Source organism: Pocillopora verrucosa, chromosome 6 (genome assembly GCF_036669915.1).
Source record: "Pocillopora verrucosa isolate sample1 chromosome 6, ASM3666991v2, whole genome shotgun sequence".
NCBI lineage: Eukaryota > Metazoa > Cnidaria > Anthozoa > Scleractinia > Pocilloporidae > Pocillopora > Pocillopora verrucosa.
In genome coordinates this window covers 9,629,960-9,646,838 of record NC_089317.1, presented here as the reverse complement: position 1 = coordinate 9,646,838, position 16,879 = coordinate 9,629,960, and the positions used below count along the sequence as shown (strand labels likewise).

At 39.0% G+C, this 16,879-nt stretch overlaps 1 protein-coding gene across 1 annotated transcript; it reads right to left on the bottom strand.

The window, feature by feature from the left end:
- Positions 1 to 1,324: 1,324 nt before the first annotated feature.
- Positions 1,325 to 14,930, bottom strand: LOC136282018 (uncharacterized). Its single transcript, XM_066169149.1, has 16 exons — positions 14,768 to 14,930; positions 11,176 to 11,565; positions 10,140 to 10,505; positions 9,371 to 9,637; positions 8,726 to 8,962; positions 8,138 to 8,238; positions 7,966 to 8,021; positions 7,442 to 7,650; positions 6,801 to 6,968; positions 6,308 to 6,338; positions 5,613 to 5,773; positions 4,651 to 4,924; positions 4,091 to 4,254; positions 3,673 to 3,843; positions 3,153 to 3,259; positions 1,325 to 2,610 (listed from the first exon to the last, which is right to left on the bottom strand). Exons 1-16 carry the CDS (start codon positions 14,862 to 14,864, stop codon positions 2,440 to 2,442), a joined length of 2,970 nt encoding a protein of 989 aa, XP_066025246.1. The 5' UTR covers positions 14,865 to 14,930; the 3' UTR covers positions 1,325 to 2,439.
- Between the last annotated feature and the right edge of the window lie 1,949 nt (positions 14,931 to 16,879).

Sequence of the window (16,879 nt, the reverse complement as noted above, 5' to 3'; positions counted from 1 at the left end):
TTAAATTAGGCATATCACTGTTCCCGAAAAACCATTCATGTAAATTTATTGAAAACAGTTAACTTTGCCCAAAAAGGTCAAAGTCCGGGTGGAATGTTAGAAGAGAAAAAGGGAGACTTAAAGCAGAAAAATAAAAAATCAAAAGAAAAAGGGGAAGACAGTTTCTAGCATACTTCTTCTCTCAGTATTTGCCCATCTTCTCATGATCAAAGATTTTAAATTCCGTTCTGTACATTTGAGACACGCAGAATCTCCAATTACGTATACAGGCTTGTCATACCTTGCGTTAGCCCGGCACTGTCCAGTCGTTTATTAAAGAAATACTTATACAAGATTTTGTATAAGTATCCAAAAGTTTCCTTTTTCCCTAACTATTAACTTGTTTTGGGTCGCACTGACGAGAGAAACTGCCTCCAGAGCGCACCACGCCTAGCAAAGGCACCGAATGCTCGCGACCTGCCATTTTCAGGCTTTTTAATCACTATACTCTATACCATTCTAATTACATTAATTTTGCTTCACTCTTTCCTTTAATCACTGAATCTGACTTACTGATAAAATCTCATCATCTCTTACTTACTTCGGGAAACTCTGGTCGACCGACTCATAACTCTGAACGATCACTCTCTCTCTCTGATTCTCACCAACCACTCACTCTTACGTACACACATTGGTATTCACTATCCGTGGGTGAGTGGGCATGCTGGCCAACTGACCTTAAAACATTAAAAATTTGATGTCAGAACACTAACCTTAAGACTTTTACAAGCATCTAACAAAGAACAACAACTTACTTAATGCTTCCAATCAACCGGATAAATCTCTAACTGCGTTAGCCAAAACAAGAACTTTATGATAAGTGATTCCTTACTGTTTTATTTGGAAATATACTTGCGTAAAGCAAATTGTGACGTGGCTCAAAGCCCAATTTTGTAATGAATCTAGTCGTTTGATCAAATGGGTGCAATTTTACAACAAGGCGTCAAAACCGAAGCGAGTCAACCTGCGGAACCTCACTCGGCCAGCGTGATCTAAAGCTCTTGCATGAAATTGAGGTGGTCCAAAATGGCGTCGATAAGCTGAAACGGTCTGGCTTCGGATCGATACCTGCGGGATATCATGAAACCTGTGAGACTGAAAAAGAACATGAATGGTATACGTTCTCTACGTAGAACACAACAAGGCTGTCGCAATCAGGAAACTTATCGCGATAACTTGAACCCAAATAACTTTAACATTTTTCTCTAACATTTTTTGAATTCAAATTGCATCGAAATACTAGAGATAAACAAATGACTTAATCATACTGAACTACCTCCCTCCCTCACATCACTTTTCTAGAGGATTAAGGGGTTATTAATGAGAGTCTGGTGACAACATTTTTACTCTGAATATTTAATTTCTTTTATTAAAATTTATAGCCCTTTTTCGAACTGATCAAAAATAAAGATTTCCTATTAAGCAATATAATCTCACAAAATTACCTATGGTTATCTCTAGCTAATAGTGTGATTGAAACAAACTTCAGCAGCAGCTGACAGAATATTACTGAGGCATTTGCCTTCGAACGCTTCCTACTTAATAGTAGCAAAACGAATAACAAAAAAAAACCCTTAGTCGAATTTCTCTCAATTGCCCCCTATTCACCACGGCCTCCAAAGCCTGATACTAACTGCCAAAAGAAAGAAACGCTCTACAAAATTAAGTTAATCACCTCTCTACTATTAACATACAGTGCACCAAAATTCGAGTCAAATTGTTCGAGAAACAATATTTGGAAGCTTCTTTTCAATATTGACTGCCGAGAGAATAAGAATGTCTCTATTAATGAAACCGAAAATTCCACAAATTGATGTACTTAATGAATGTTACCTTTTCTTCAGTTGTTGGTTTCCTTCTTAATTATATATTTTGATGTTGTTACGCATTTATGTGCGACACAAAGCATTTTTCACAAATATAAACATTTTAACTTACGGAAAGGTCAAAATGCATTGTATCCCTTTGGTTGAAAAATGTGATACCCCAAAGCCGCTGTATTCGTCTGTGTAACGGCAAACACTCGGAATGTTTAGCAGTAACCAGCACTTAGCCATTCTACGAAATTCACCGTTCACTTACGTGGGATATATTGGCAAGCAATATTCCCTCGGTAACTTTATTGTACATAAGTATGTCTAAGTTCACTGTTAAGTCTTTTGAATTTCGTTAGATTTTCGTTAGATCGGGCCAGTTGAGTGAATCAGGTCCAAAGATGGAATTTTAAGGCTGGCCATGCGGACGTAAGTTGTCTTCCTTGAGTGAAGTCATTCTGCAGCTCTGAAAGCTATGTACTCAGATGGGCTCATAGCTGTTATTGATACTTGTATGGAAGTTAATTAGATGTCTTGGGTTCAAAGCAACAATAGCGACCTGTTTGGAAGACAGATTGCCGCGCCATCAGACCACGTAGGTGATGTAGCTTGCATCCGATGATTCCCTGCTGTGAGTCTGGGACCCAACGGGCTTCGACTGGTTTGGAAGTGTTTCTGGTTTTATGTCGTGCGAGTCTTGTGAAGTTCGTGATAGTGTATCTGGTCTCACAAGTTCTCCACGGACATTCCTATATGGCTGCAGGATTAAAAGGGAAAAAGATCGGAATTTAAGACAAAAACATGTCAACAATAATTAAGCAAATTTATGCGATATCCTACCACAACAAAAGAACTAGGGCCACTTTGACCTGGAGTATTAGGACCCAATTGTTCGGATACAATTTAGGTGATAGGATCTAAAGAAACCTTGAAAACATTACAAGAGGCGTTTCCCTTCACGAGGATAAGAAAATTGGTGTTCCTTTCCTTCATACACTCCATGTTTCATAAACTGAGTTTTACAAAGGTAAGTATGTCTCCTCTGGTCCATAGAATAGAGAAGCTTGCCGGCTAAACGCAAGATTTTGCGCAGTGGGTGAAGGAAAGAAATAGAATTTTCTCTTCTTGTTTGGCTGGTATATCATAAACATCAGAGCATCGTATGTCAAAGCTATGTCGTTTTTTACGAGAGAATCGTCTCTGTGTTTGATCAACTTCAAAGTACATGATTATTTTGGAGTATGTGGAGTAAAAGTTAACTTCGGAAATGAAGAATCTATCTTATTCCATGAACTTTACCAGTTTACTCCGCTCCGGCTGATAACGTAAAGCACCGCTTGAACTGTTCCGTGGACGTTTTTCCAAAGTGAAATTAAGAGGTGATGAAGGCTCTGATTTTCCATTTTCTGCGTGGAAATAACACTAGATGTTAGTAAACTTTTCAGTTGTCAAGGCTAAAGGAAGAACAATAACACTTAGTTATCACACACTGTGTCTTCGTAGTTGCAAAGTCAGAAGTATGACTGCAAATGTGGATCGTTCCTTAATGGAAAAATTTCACTTTTGTGTCATATGTGATCATGATATCAAACGACGTCTTTATAACACTGACCCTTGTTGGTCAAGAGCCCTTACGCGACCACAGAAGGCTCCGGAAAAGAACAGATAGGCCATGGAAAAGATTTTTTTAAGTTATAACACCACAGCTCGAGGTTATCATAAGATATTTCTTGACGCAGGAAATATACTCTGGAACTTCTCTCCCTTTTTTTTTTGAGTTCTTTAGTCGACCCCGTAGATTTAACACTTGGTTACCTACCTGTATCATCTTTTTGGGGCGTTTGGCGGTTGCTAGGTAACATTTCAATGGGGATTATTAAGTTTCTTGGCCCCTCACTTGTAGATGCATTAGCGGGGCCATCAAGATCCAAGTTGCCAGGATTGTGTAGAATTGGTCCTTTAGCAGATTTGTCCTTCGCTTTGAAAGGGTCTAGCGATAAAAAAGAGTAGGTGGAAACGATCATGAACATCTTAAATTCTTTAAGGAAGATTTGTAAGTAAGACGACCCAAGTAAAAAGTGGGTAAAATAAGTAACACCAGGCAGAGGGAAATGTTTGATGCATTCGAAAAGACGTCTGCCATACACCTTTGAGTAGTAGGCTCTCCTTCCAGCACTATTAAAATGTTTAATTTTCAATTTAATCTTATTCTTTTTTTTAGTTTCAATTCATCTTACCAAAAACCGATTCAAGGGATGCAGGACTTTGTTTATCCAACTTCTTTTTCTTGTCTGGCATGGCATATATCGCCGTTGGATCAAGAGGTCCTTTATCTTTGTCACTTCTATGTCCGTCTTGATTAGACCTCATTTCACTTGGTGCTACACTGGCTTCTTCCGCCCTGTGTACAATATGACAATCATAATTCGACATATGCATTAGGGATTCCAAGAGATGATAGACGTTGTCCTAACGTCTGTGAAGGAAAATTGGAAGATCATTGGGATGGTATGTTCTAAAATTGATGGGAGTCTCGGTGATAGCAGGTTGGCTTACGTAGCTACAGCCTACCACAGCCCTGTGGAGCACATCACAAGAGAGCATGAAAAAGCGGAGTACAGCTGACCTGAGCAAACACAACAGAACACAGCAAAGCATAACAAAGCACTGCAAAGCACAGCGTGAAAGAACGAAGCCACTCACTGCGACGCAAAAAAATTGAGTGGCCTTAGAAAAGAGAGTTGAATAGAGGTACTTATACAGAGTACGTGAATGTAGTACATGGTGATACAGAAACCTGTCTTCCGGGGGACTTTTCCGTCGCTTCTGCCTGCCGCCTGTGGATGTACTCGGCCTTGGTTCAGTCATCATTATTCGATCTTTCTGTTTCGAGGCTTCCTCATAAGAGGGTGGTCTGTGGTAGGAGGGAAGTGTGCTGCAATCTCTCTGTGGTCCTTTCGCTAAATATGTGGAGGTCACATCAAGCTCTCCTGTACTTTCCGTAAGACGGTCATTTTTGGGGAGACGGGAGCCTGATTTTAGCAGCATTTCACCTTGTGGTTGATCTGAATCTAAGATAGACAAAAAGGTGGTGGGGGGAGGGGAAGAAAACAGAGAAATTTATAACTGCTTGCGAATTTGATACTTAGCAAAAACCAGATTCGACTGTAAAAGAGTATTTACACAATGATGCATTATTTGTACATAAAGAATTTTAACCTATTTTCTAAATTGACAACCTCGTGGGAAGGAAAGAAAAGAAATATAGTGTCGAGATGGCTGCAACAAGAGCCGTCTGTTTACGCGAATGGTTGATCAGGCAAACCAATTTTCCGTTTACATTAGGCACGTTAGTAACGCTTAAAAAAAACCCTAGAAAATCAACAGGTTGGGGTTCAAAGTATGGTCTGTGTCAATGTGTTGTATTTTAAGGTAAGACACGTACTTCACGCGGTACCCCTCTCCAGGCAGTTGTCTACATAACAACACAGGATAACCGGTGAATAGTCAGAGAAACCAGACGTAAAGGGGGATAACTTCAACGAGCTAACATCCCATCCACAGAAAGCAGCCAACAAACTGGCTAACCTCACGCTTCAGGAACCGGAATAAACTATGGCTGCGATTTAAGTTATGTTCCTATGAAAACACCTTACATTAATAACAGCCACATTCAACGTTATCAAGAAAACTCTGTACGGTTAGCCTTATAAGGCATCATATGGATCAAGAATGTTGGCTTAAGTCTAAGTTCTCTACCGTCTGGTTGGTATCCATAGTTGACACTGGAATCTCTCTTCCTGTCCCTTCTATCGACTGAATTCTGGGAATAAGTAGACGCAGCAATGAATGGATCATCTTCAATAGATTCCCTGCTAGAGCTAGGCTTGTCAGAATGGTGGGGGCCATTCTTTACATACCTAAACAAAAAAAGAAAAAAGAAACGGACGAATGAATAAAGCGAATCACAAAAACTGGAGAATGTGTTTGACTCCAACAAAAAGGCTCTCTCCAGTATCAAATAGCTACAATCACAGATATCAAACATTGCCTTCCACCAACTTCAATTTGTATGAAGTAAATGATGTATAACAAAGTAACCTCAAGAGTGTTCTTATCAGCGTGAGATCCTGCTCACCAAATGAAATTCGCCTTTGAAAGTGGGAAATTGACCCTTTAACGCCGCCAATGTCACTCTAGCTAAGCGACCTGGCCGTACTTTTCATCTCTTAGTGATCCGTTTGATCGCTTATTTGGAGCTACACAAACGTAATCAGTTGTTGATTGCGAGCCAAACGTTGTAATTACCGCAATTTGGTGCGTCTGTTAGTGAATTAATAAAACTAGTCGATCAAACCCGGTAACCAACTTTACCTTACCTGTAAAAAGCGAAAGCAGATTTGACAGCGCTCTTTCGCATGAAAAGTATCACAACAGAAAAAAGTAAAATTTACCTCGAAGTAGTCGACATGTCAACGGCTTCATCTTGAAAGAAAGCAAAAAGAAATGTATAAGTATTTGTTAATATGACATGCCCGTTACTATCATCAGATTAAACTATGTTACATCGTAAACTCGAAGAAATTATTCATAATAAAAAAGAGGTCTGAAAGTAATTAGCATGAAGCTCATGTGGTCGTGGAGTATCAGCAAAGGGAAACCATCTCTCGTATTGTCACCCAAAGTAAAGAGAAAACCAGGCACAAACTTAAGTCGCGTTTCTCTTAGCTTTTGATATAATCGACACCAACTTGATTTATACAAGTACATTGGACATGTATGTTCAACGTCGAGGAAAGCAGCTTCGACCGGGTAGCGGCTTTTACTTTCACATGAACCTTCGGGGTTCGGGGTTGATAATTAAAAAGGTTTCAAAATCGCGAGAGATGAAACGATAGTGGTGTCAGTGTTACACTAATGGTAATACTTATAGCGTGATTTTCTTACCTCCGGAGCCCTTCTTCTTCTTCTGAGTTTTACTGATCCAACAAAGTAAGAATATAACGACAAAGAGGAGGACAAGACCAGAAACACCAGCTATAACAGCAATCATCCAATTCTTAAGACCTTGGTTATCCCCGCTCTGAGCAGGGAGTTCGGAAGGTACAGCGGATGCTGAGGAAAGGAAGTAATGTAAATGTAACTAATGTAAAGCTGAGGCATTCAATTTAATGCAAGCACAAACAAGTTTAAATTCACTGGCTAGCGAATGTAAAGAGTCACGAGTCGCAAATTACAATGCTGAAAAAGGTTAAGTAGCCAAAGCTTTCAGCAGTTTTTCATGTTTTCTACTTTTAACATTACTATATCTGACAGAAGAAAAAAAAATCGTCCATCATGTAGTGGTTTTTAAAATTGATATTGTTGGCCACACTTCGGAATATCCTGGCAAATATAATTACGTCAGGAGCTTGCCTTACCAACGAATCGATTCCCCTCCGGAGACAATAGTGGCATCGATTTATCTATACTTGTAAGTTATCAACTTTAAAAGGTGATTAAAAAAATTATAACACACCACATCTTACAGCAACTAATAATGTCCTGGACTGGTCCTAGTCATATCCTCGCTTTTCATTCCTACTTACATGCATTTTCAGTAGTTTTTGTGCCATACGTTGAGCTTTTGGGTCCTTCAGTTGGCCTTCCGGGTCGCCAACCTACTATTTCTGAAGCTTTCACACCCAACTCTTTCAGCCCTCCATTCTCTGCAGAATCTTTTAGCATTGAAAGCACCTTCTCCTCTTTAACAGAGGAATTGAACTTCAAGGCCAAATCAACAATCACGCTACCACACCTAGGAGGGTCAGAACAAAAACAAGAATTTAAAAACAGGTCTACTTATAAGAACAGCTGTAAATCCTAGGACTTTCTAGTATCTCAGGGTAACTGGCTGCAAACCTTAGGCCCCTTTCTCGTGCATCCTCAATGTAATAAGTTCAACAGAGGACTGAAAAATAACCTGCACACATTTCGTAAAGAGTAGGATAGGAATTCCAGCTATTGTAATACATCATGTTTTTGCCTGAGTCACAGTAAGTCCACAGCAACATCTTTCTAAATACATAAAAAGGACAGATTACCCAGGTAATAATTCATTTCGCCTACATACCTGTAATTTGTTAATTCTGTGCTCCTGTATCCTTCATTTTTAAATAGGTCCTCGATCTACAAGAAACGATAGCAAAATTATACAGTGCGAATCCCATATGCACATCATCACCGTTCTGCTGAATAAAGGTATCTATTTACGTGTGTGGTGGTGTCACATGCCAAATAGTTACCTTTTGTTCGAGGTTCTTCCACAACACGGATTCAGATAAATTTTCATCAGGACACTGTTCACTGATGAAAAGTGTCACATTTATCACATTGCCTGCTATAACTGTTTGATGAAACAAACAAGCAACATTAGTTTAAAGCTGTGTTATGCTACTGGAGGCGACACAGCGGCAACAATGGAAGTCAAGTGAGGTCTTTTTCAAAGAAAATAAGCGGGAAAATTAAGACACCGAGTTAACAACTATGTCAGCTATTTCAGTCTTGCTGAGCCTCGTCAGCATGGTATGGCTAGCATGATGACTTATGGGTTTCCACAAAGAAAGATATGACTGATTATGACCCCGTGAAATCTTAATCATTTCATAATATTAGCTATTCCAGTGCTTGGCTGAGTATGATTCAACTTTCCTTGAATATATATAATTATTTGCAGGTGATGATCAGGTTTAAATACATGTAGGAACAAGTTGCATTCAGTGATCGTTTGCTATACCAAAGGAGATCTGTGAAGTTGTTATTAAATTTTCATAAAGGAAGCTATGTAAAAATTCCTCATAACTCTAAGTTAGCATCGCTTAATTAAAACTTACCAACTTTGGTCTCTCTTGTATCATTACCCAAAACATTTGCCACATTGCAGGAGTACACAGCGTCGTTAAGAGCGTTGGAAACGGTAAGTGTACTCTCATGACATGCTTGGGTCTTTGAATCACAAGGGAACCACGTGTAAGCAGGCGGAGGATTTCCTTCGGCTTCGCAGTGAAGACGCACACTTCCTTGTACTGCAACGTGATGTTCGCTAGCAAGTTTAACAACCTTAGCAGAATCTAAGTAACAAAAACAAGCAGAGAAGAGTAAAAATAATCCACTCCAGCTAGCGTCTGCTATTAGGATGAATTACCGACGCTGATTAACTTTTGTAGTAAACAAGATCACAGTAAAACTGGCCGAACATTTGCCATATTCCTTTCACCTATCTTTGACGAGCAACTTTTCAGTTTCTGTATATGTCGTCGAAACGTCAGTCCTTGACGCTGACAACAGTACTTTTCACAAATGCTTTCACCCGGTCAAGAGGTTTTTGAAGTACCTTATTGAAGATATTTATCACTCATACTTCTTGAACGTCAACCGAGGCATTTTTTGGTTTACCAGTTGTTTTGGGAGACGGAAAAATAATGGGAATTAAAATTCTCCATGCTAATCAAAGCGGTGACAAGGTATGATACACCTACAGGTAACATTGACTTTTATCAGCCGCCACACTGGATTTCCAATTCCATTGTCAGCTGTACAGTTGTATAAACCAGAAGCAGTTCTGTTAATTTTTGTTAAATTCCAATGGGTTCCATGATGCAGCAATTTACTATCGTTACTATTTTCAAGCACTTTGGTCCACGTTATGTTTGGGGTTGGATTACCAAATGCTTGACATAACAGTTGAAGATAAGATCCTTCTTGCACAGTTTGGTGGTCGCTAACATTGGCCATGCTCGCCGCATCTGAAAATAAATCACATTTTACTAGGTAGAAAAAGTAGAGAGAGAACAACTAAACTATCGTTTAAGTCAAATCCACACGTTGCGACCGCGCTTATTTAACACAAAAATTAAAGAACACCATACGAAAAAGTTATATAACAAGCTGTCTGGCAAAAGCTACGTATATATATAATGATCCTAAATTGACAGCGACAAGTATCACCCAAAATGTAAACGTTGTCACTTTCTGCAGGAGGAAGACAAAGAATTGAGCAACGACGACAACAAAAAAATGAATGCAGAAAAGAATCGACAGTAACGATAATGATGTCGATGACCTTTACGATAATGATGAAGCAAAAAGGATAACGATAATCACAATCACAATAATGATGATCCATCCCAATGAAGTTGCAACTTACGTTGGTTATGATACGCATTATACTTAGTAAAAAACACCTTGGTTTTAAAGATATAGGCTACATCTTACATGACCAACCACAGTTTTTGTTTGTTTGCTTACAATGTACTGTGAGCTCCATGATGCTGGAGAGCGTGTTAAGTTCGTTGATGTCCTCCCTGAGGGTTTTAACATCAAATCTATATCTTCCTCTGTCTGATCTTTTCAGTCCAACAATTGTTATAGACGCCATAGTATCTTGTATATAATCCACATGAAAACGAGGTCTATAAGCTGTATGTACGATTGGTGCAGTATTTAACACTTTCTCTGCAATGGTTTTTTCCCCGCTGCTAAGATTAGTAAATTCTGCTCCTCGAAATGACGACGCTAGGCCGAGTGTTTTCATATAGGTCCACCGAAGGGTGAGGTTGTGACGTTCAACAGCAACAACAGATAACGGTCGCTCCACCCAATTCAGATGTCGTTCTGGCAAAAAAAAACCCCCCAAAATCGTCAATTCTAAATCAATTTAAACCGCCATTCTTCCCATACGTCAGACTATTGCACCTTTAAAGCGGAAATTGCACATGGTTCTGCTTTTAATGTGACGTACACTCCCAGTTAAGACTCTTTGACTCTAAGGAGATAATACAAAGACCATTGCCTTACCGGCGAGGTTATAAGAATGTTCTAAAGCTGGTTTTTGGGTTTTGCTGTTTTGCATAGTTTTGGGGCACTTGGGGTCATTTTAAGAAAAATTGGGCGCTTTTTCTGTTAACTTTCTCAGACATGCGAACAGCTATGCGTGCTATAACTGTAGCTTGCTGATCACTCCGGGTAACTCTAGACCCCATAACATTTTGGTGGGGCTACCAGCTACTGTAACTATAAAGGGTCTTGACTGTAGATCAAAAATAGGAAATCCTTCCAAAGCTCGACACTGGGTTTGAAAGTTTGGTCATGGTAATAGTATATCTTGGGACAGATTGAATACAGAGGGGAAGTAGGGATACCAAAACCAGACATTTTTATCAAAGAGACACAGTTGGGATGGTTGGTAAATTAAACAATAAAAACTAACGAGAGTGATTTAAGACTGGAGTTTTACACAATGCGTCGGATGCAATAAGATGGATATCACCGAACTGACACTTACTTGTAAAATTCACGAGAATACTGTAGGTCCAAGAGTTACTTAGCGTGGAGAGCTTGCATTGGAAAATCGCTTGTTCATCCTCAGTCACTTTTTTTAATATCAGGGTGGCCACATTACTATCGCTGATATTAAATCGCGTCCTGTAATTATCTTTGTTATATATCACAATGTTATTGTCAGCATGGTATATAACTCCAATGTCATTCCAGCTGCTGCCATCATTGATGGAAAAAGTTGTTGTCTTCAGATCTGAACCTTCTGACAAAGTGTAATTCCAACTGAGATGTATGTGGGTGCTGCCCTTCAACACTTGAATATCAACTGTTCTGATGTCATTTGAATCCGTTTGGGTCCAACTTGGGGCTGGTTTTGTCCACAGTACTGTAGTGGCTACAACATATTGAAGTAAGACATAATCTTTTTAATTTATCATACAGAGAAGAGTAACGGTTGCCCTCCTTAGAGGGTAACCATATTATTATCCCTTTAACACCCAAGATCTCATAAAAACTGAATTCTCCTTATTGTTTGCCTTACGTCAGTTCGGAAAATTGAATTTTGGATCAATTAAGGAGAAGGAGAAATTCTGTCTTAATCACTCATGAGAGTTAAAAGGTAAACACACTTCCTTTTTCAATTGACCTGTTTACAAAGCAACTTGAAGTAATCCCAATGCTATGCTACCCAAGCTGACAGATACAATAACGGTTATGGCAGTGCCAAGGGAGCCCTCTTTTCCCTCTAAGTACTCGTTTTTCCTGTCTCAGCTGCACGAACGTAAAATTGACATTAACAGTAAGAGTGTTCCCACCAATGTAACTTTTTGACTCACTCCAAATTTTGTTTATCCTGAACTAAGAGGTAACTGTTCTTTGAAGAATGGATTTAAACTGAATAACCCTAAATCACTTATTTTTGCAAAATATTCGATCACTTCTCGTTACTTTTGTTAAAATATGCGTTCGCTACATTTCTAGAATGGTGTAGTTTGATTTCCATGAATCTTGTGTTAGGAGAGGGGTGGTAAAATTATTGATCTCTAAACTGCTTCCTTTTTGTAAGCCAAAGTAGCAGCCACTTTTAAGATATTACGTAATATCACTGCACGCCCAAAATTTTATCTATCATTTTGAGAACTTTATACAATATGGCTTCTTACCAAAAGCCCCCACCCCTTCCCCCCAATAAGAGATGTCCTTGTCAGTCCAGCAATTGTTTTTCAATTTCAATAATAAAAAAATCCCCAAATTTAAGGTGAAAATTGTCGTAAGAGTGAAGGAAAATATCAAGCCGTTACTGAAAGAACGTTTCAAGACGGGCAGGGGTTAAAGAATAAAACACTTCAGAAAACATTCATTAGTAGGAAGACTAATTTTGCCCTTAGGGGAGAAGAAGGAAAAGAAAAAACCAACTTTCTCGTTTGTAACGATAGCTTAGTAATTTTAGAATTTTTAGTAGAGAGAAGAATGATTTGTGATAAGAAGTTGAGGATGTTGTTCCTTCCATTTTTCTTTCAAGTTGAATATAACTGAAACTATGCTTTACAAATAAAAGCGACGACATCGTATTCAACTTGTATGAAACCAAAGAGGTACGGCAAGAATCACGACGGCAAGTTATTCGACGTTTATCGCGTGCGATTATCTCAGACTGCGAGAGGTGTCGATCGAGGGGCAATCAGTAAGATCTAGAACACTTTAACAACGACAAAGAGCCTTTCATAAATGGGAAATTAAAATAGCCGGTTTTTCTTGATTAGGCACACTTAGAGGGTGACGTTGCAAAAATTAATATATCTATGAATTAAAATAAAGCCATTTTCTGGCAGAAAAAAGCCCTCGCAATATGTTTGCGTTATTGAGAGCATTCCAGAGCCTTTCTTGTCTTTTGCCCTCGGGATGTCCAAGGAGTTAAAAAATATGAAATAACAACAATAGAAAAATGAACTGAGGCTCTGAATATTCGAAAGAAGGAAAACTTTTCGTAGAGACAGCTTACGTTCTCTTTTGGTTTTTAGTACAAAGGGCAATTCAGTTCCTTGTGCCTGTCTGAAGCTCTTATCAGTTTGATCAAGAACAGCTTCGGATCTTTTCAAATTTAACAATAAAGGCAGACACATTAAAACATTGCTAGCGGCATTGCTTTTGCATTTCACATTTGTGACACAGCGCCAAACCAAACACTCCGGATATTAATGTGGTCGACGTGAAGACGCCAGAGAACTAAATTATTTATTTCTGACCACAATGATTCTAAGAATTAATTGTAAAGTTTACACCTCCAATTACGCAGGAAATCTCAAACAATAATATTTAGCCGTCATCAACACATTGTTGTCGAGCTCTTAAAAGCCAATGAACCATTTCCGCCTGTAAGCCTCCCTTAGGCGAGTGCTAAATGAAAGCACGTTACGTAGTCAATTCTCTTCTGCGTAACATCAAAAAAGTTAAAAATAGTGAAAGAAAACTAAAACTCATGTTAGGCTCATTTAGCATTTGCAGTGCTGAGCACCGAAAAGCTGCAGTTGACAACAAAGCTTACCTCTATTTTTGGTAACAATTTAACACTAACTCTAAGCAGAACCTCAGTATAAACAAACATTAACAAATGTGAAAGCGTTAGCAAACATTGGAGTTCATCTTTCAAAATCGCGAGCGATGCAATGGATTTAGAGTACATATCATCTTACGCACAATAACAATTCGCCCAATAGAAGAAAGGGAAATTGACAGATCACAGAAACCATAATCGTTGTCAAGCTAAAAGCATGACAACAATCACGCGTAACATAACATCAGTCACGCAAGACTCAACAACCCAATGTGTATATTCGTTTTTCCTTTTCGAGCTTCAATCTTTCCAGACAGCGGATTGTGTCATATTTTGGTCGTAAAATTTAAACATAATAACAGTTCTACGCCTATCTTCGCCTTATTTATGTCTACATCCACAGATGGCATCCTAATTTGCACAAAGGAACCTGGAATGTTTCGGCGAAATTGTCGTCATTTCGAATCATTGATCAAGTTGATCACTAAGAGTAATAAATCAATCTACGGCTCCTAGCCCCTTTGCTTAAGTTTTCTCGGTTTCCTTATTCCGTTAAATAAAACAGATTATCTCCTTGTGAGTCAGTGTTATATTTTGACTAAACAAAAACATGACTTTCACGGGTGAAATCCGATAACATAAATACAAAGCCAGCCAGCCTTTATGACTCAACGATCATACAATTAAAGGAAAAAGCGTCTTAAATGTGAGCTAGTTTTCTTCTGCTTTGAAGAATGTAATTGTTATCAAAATATATTGGACCATGCATTAAGACATCCTCAGTGCTTCGACAGAATCTATCTCCCCATGATAAGTCGAAAACTATGAATCGCAAATGCATGTGATCTACGAATATTTACGATCTTATGTATGAATCAAGTACACAAGATGAGAATTATATGCTTTACACCGTCTCAACAGCCATACGCTCACAACCTTGTTTGGAGCATGATCCCCGCTGATATCAAAGCTACATCACAAAAACTTACAGATACGAAAACCATGTAAGTGATAAACAAAGCATTGAAAGCCTTAAGCTTACCGACAAACTGTCGATGAAGAATCAGCCAGAGAAATATTCCACCAAACCTTGTTAATCCAATTTTGTTAAGAGCCGAAGTTATGTTAACCGAGGCCATGTTCTACAACAAACGCATACAAGACGACAGATCACTTTCAATGGCGTGCAACGTATCACATTTTACTTTCACAACAGCTTAGCTGCCAGGCAACCGTCAGCGTCAAGCGAGTAGGCGCGCGTAACCTGTCAAAGGTGCTGGGTCGGTGGCTTGTGAACGATGCTTGGTGGTTTCCATGGGAAAGGGCTAAATCTCCGCTACTTTTCGTCCGCACACGTTTTCCTTTATCTTAACAAAATAAAAGCCTGGCAAAAGTTAAAAAGTGTGTCCAAATCATAGGAAACCAAAATAAACCGCTATGAAAAGATGCCATAGGTATCAATTAGGTGGCGAACGCGGCGTTCCACCTAATTGATACCTACTTGTAAAGTTCAGGAAAATCCTGTAGGTCCAAGAGTTTCTTAGTGTGGAGAGCTAGCACTGGAAAGTCGTTTGTTCATCTTCAGTCACTTTTTAAACTTTCAGGGTGGCCTCATCACTTCTACTGATATTAAATAGCGTCTTTTAATTATTTCTATTATCTATCACAATGTTATCGCCAGGATGGCATATAACTCCTATATCATTCCAGCCGGTGCCATCATTGATGAAAAAGGTAGTTGTATTTAGACAACTTTTAGTTATCGTTCTGAACCATCCAACAAAGTGTAATTGGCTTTTTCTCCTCCTAGTTACGCTTTACACATACGTTTCCATATCCCGTTAAAACAGATTATCTTGATAGAAAAAAAGTGTTGAGACACGTTAGGAAATTTAACCGAAAGAAGAAGGAATGTAGTTCTGACGAGGACTGACATGAAGTAATGAACTAGGTTTTTGTTTTATCTATTTAAAGTTATCGATATGGACAAAGGATCTAGGCCAAGGGAAAGAAATCTCAACCTCCTTTACGACAACCGCGCCTCAAAGATTTTCACACAAAGGACGCTACAGCATAAACACAGATACATTATTATGTAAAGTCGTAAACAATGTATCAAGAGACTTATACCTACTGGAAGACTGGTGGTGAAGAATCAGCAAAAGGCATTGAATCAATCCAACTTTGTCAAAGCGACCTGAACAGTAGACGATACCAAAGGATCACCCTCAATTTCGCGCAGGGTATCGCATGTTGCAACACGTCAGCTTTACTGCCAGGCAACTGTCGCAAGGTTATAATCTCCTCTAAACCCTTCGTCGGTGGCGGGCAAACAACGCTAGATGGTCATCTTGGGAAACGGCCCCATTCCCACCATTTTTCGCCCGCCGTCGTTTTCGTATATCTCCATTTAAGAAAGTCTGACAAAGACTAATTTAAGTAGTGCACAAATCGTTTCAAGCTTTGCGAAGAAACAAATATTAGAGAAACAGAATCATACCAACAGAAAATCTACAAGTGACTTGACATAATGAGATGGCGGCAGAGAGCTGGCCATTAGCAGAGAGTTTGCTGTGTAGCTTTTGCTAAAAGCTTTGGCCTTAGATCTAGAGCACCGGACAGAGATAAAGAAAGCCCCTTTTGTATCAACAACATTCAACAGTATTTGCAAGAATGTTAACAAGATTCCAGAGGGGGGAGGCTAATTTTTTTTAGTGCAAATTACCTGTTATAACTCTTTGCCCTCTCCTCCTTTTCCTCTTTGCGGCCTCACCGCGATTACCATTCGCAGTTTTAAAAAGCTCCAAACATGGTTGAAAATACTATTGTTGAAATTGTTTGATCTGTCAAATCCATTTACCCTAAACATCCTGACGTCAACCTGCATACCTGTATATGTTCTATACTGTTCCCTACACATTCCCTATGTGACTAACAAAAAGATTTTGTTTTTTTAAAACAATCGTAACTTTTTAAATGGCTCTCATTCTGTTTCGTATGTAAGTTTACTTAACTGACCTCTTTTAAGGGCCAATATGGACAAATTGGAAGCAAACGAACCGTGCTGATTAAAAAAAACCCCAACGGGAAGGAGGCAGGCCAGTTGGCTGTACATGTGTACAAAGTGCAGCCAAGGAGTTGAACTTGGGGCAAC

Coding starts and splice junctions, on each gene's coding strand:
- LOC136282018 (XM_066169149.1), bottom strand. CDS start 14,864: ATGGCCTCGGTTAACATAACTTCGGCTCTTAACAAAATTGGATTAACA. Junction 10,506..11,175: donor TATTCTCGTGAATTTTACAA/GTAAGTGTCAGT, acceptor TTTTTTTGCCAG/AACGACATCTGAATTGGGTG. Junction 8,239..8,725: donor TACAAGAGAGACCAAAGTTG/GTAAGTTTTAAT, acceptor TTCATCAAACAG/TTATAGCAGGCAATGTGATA.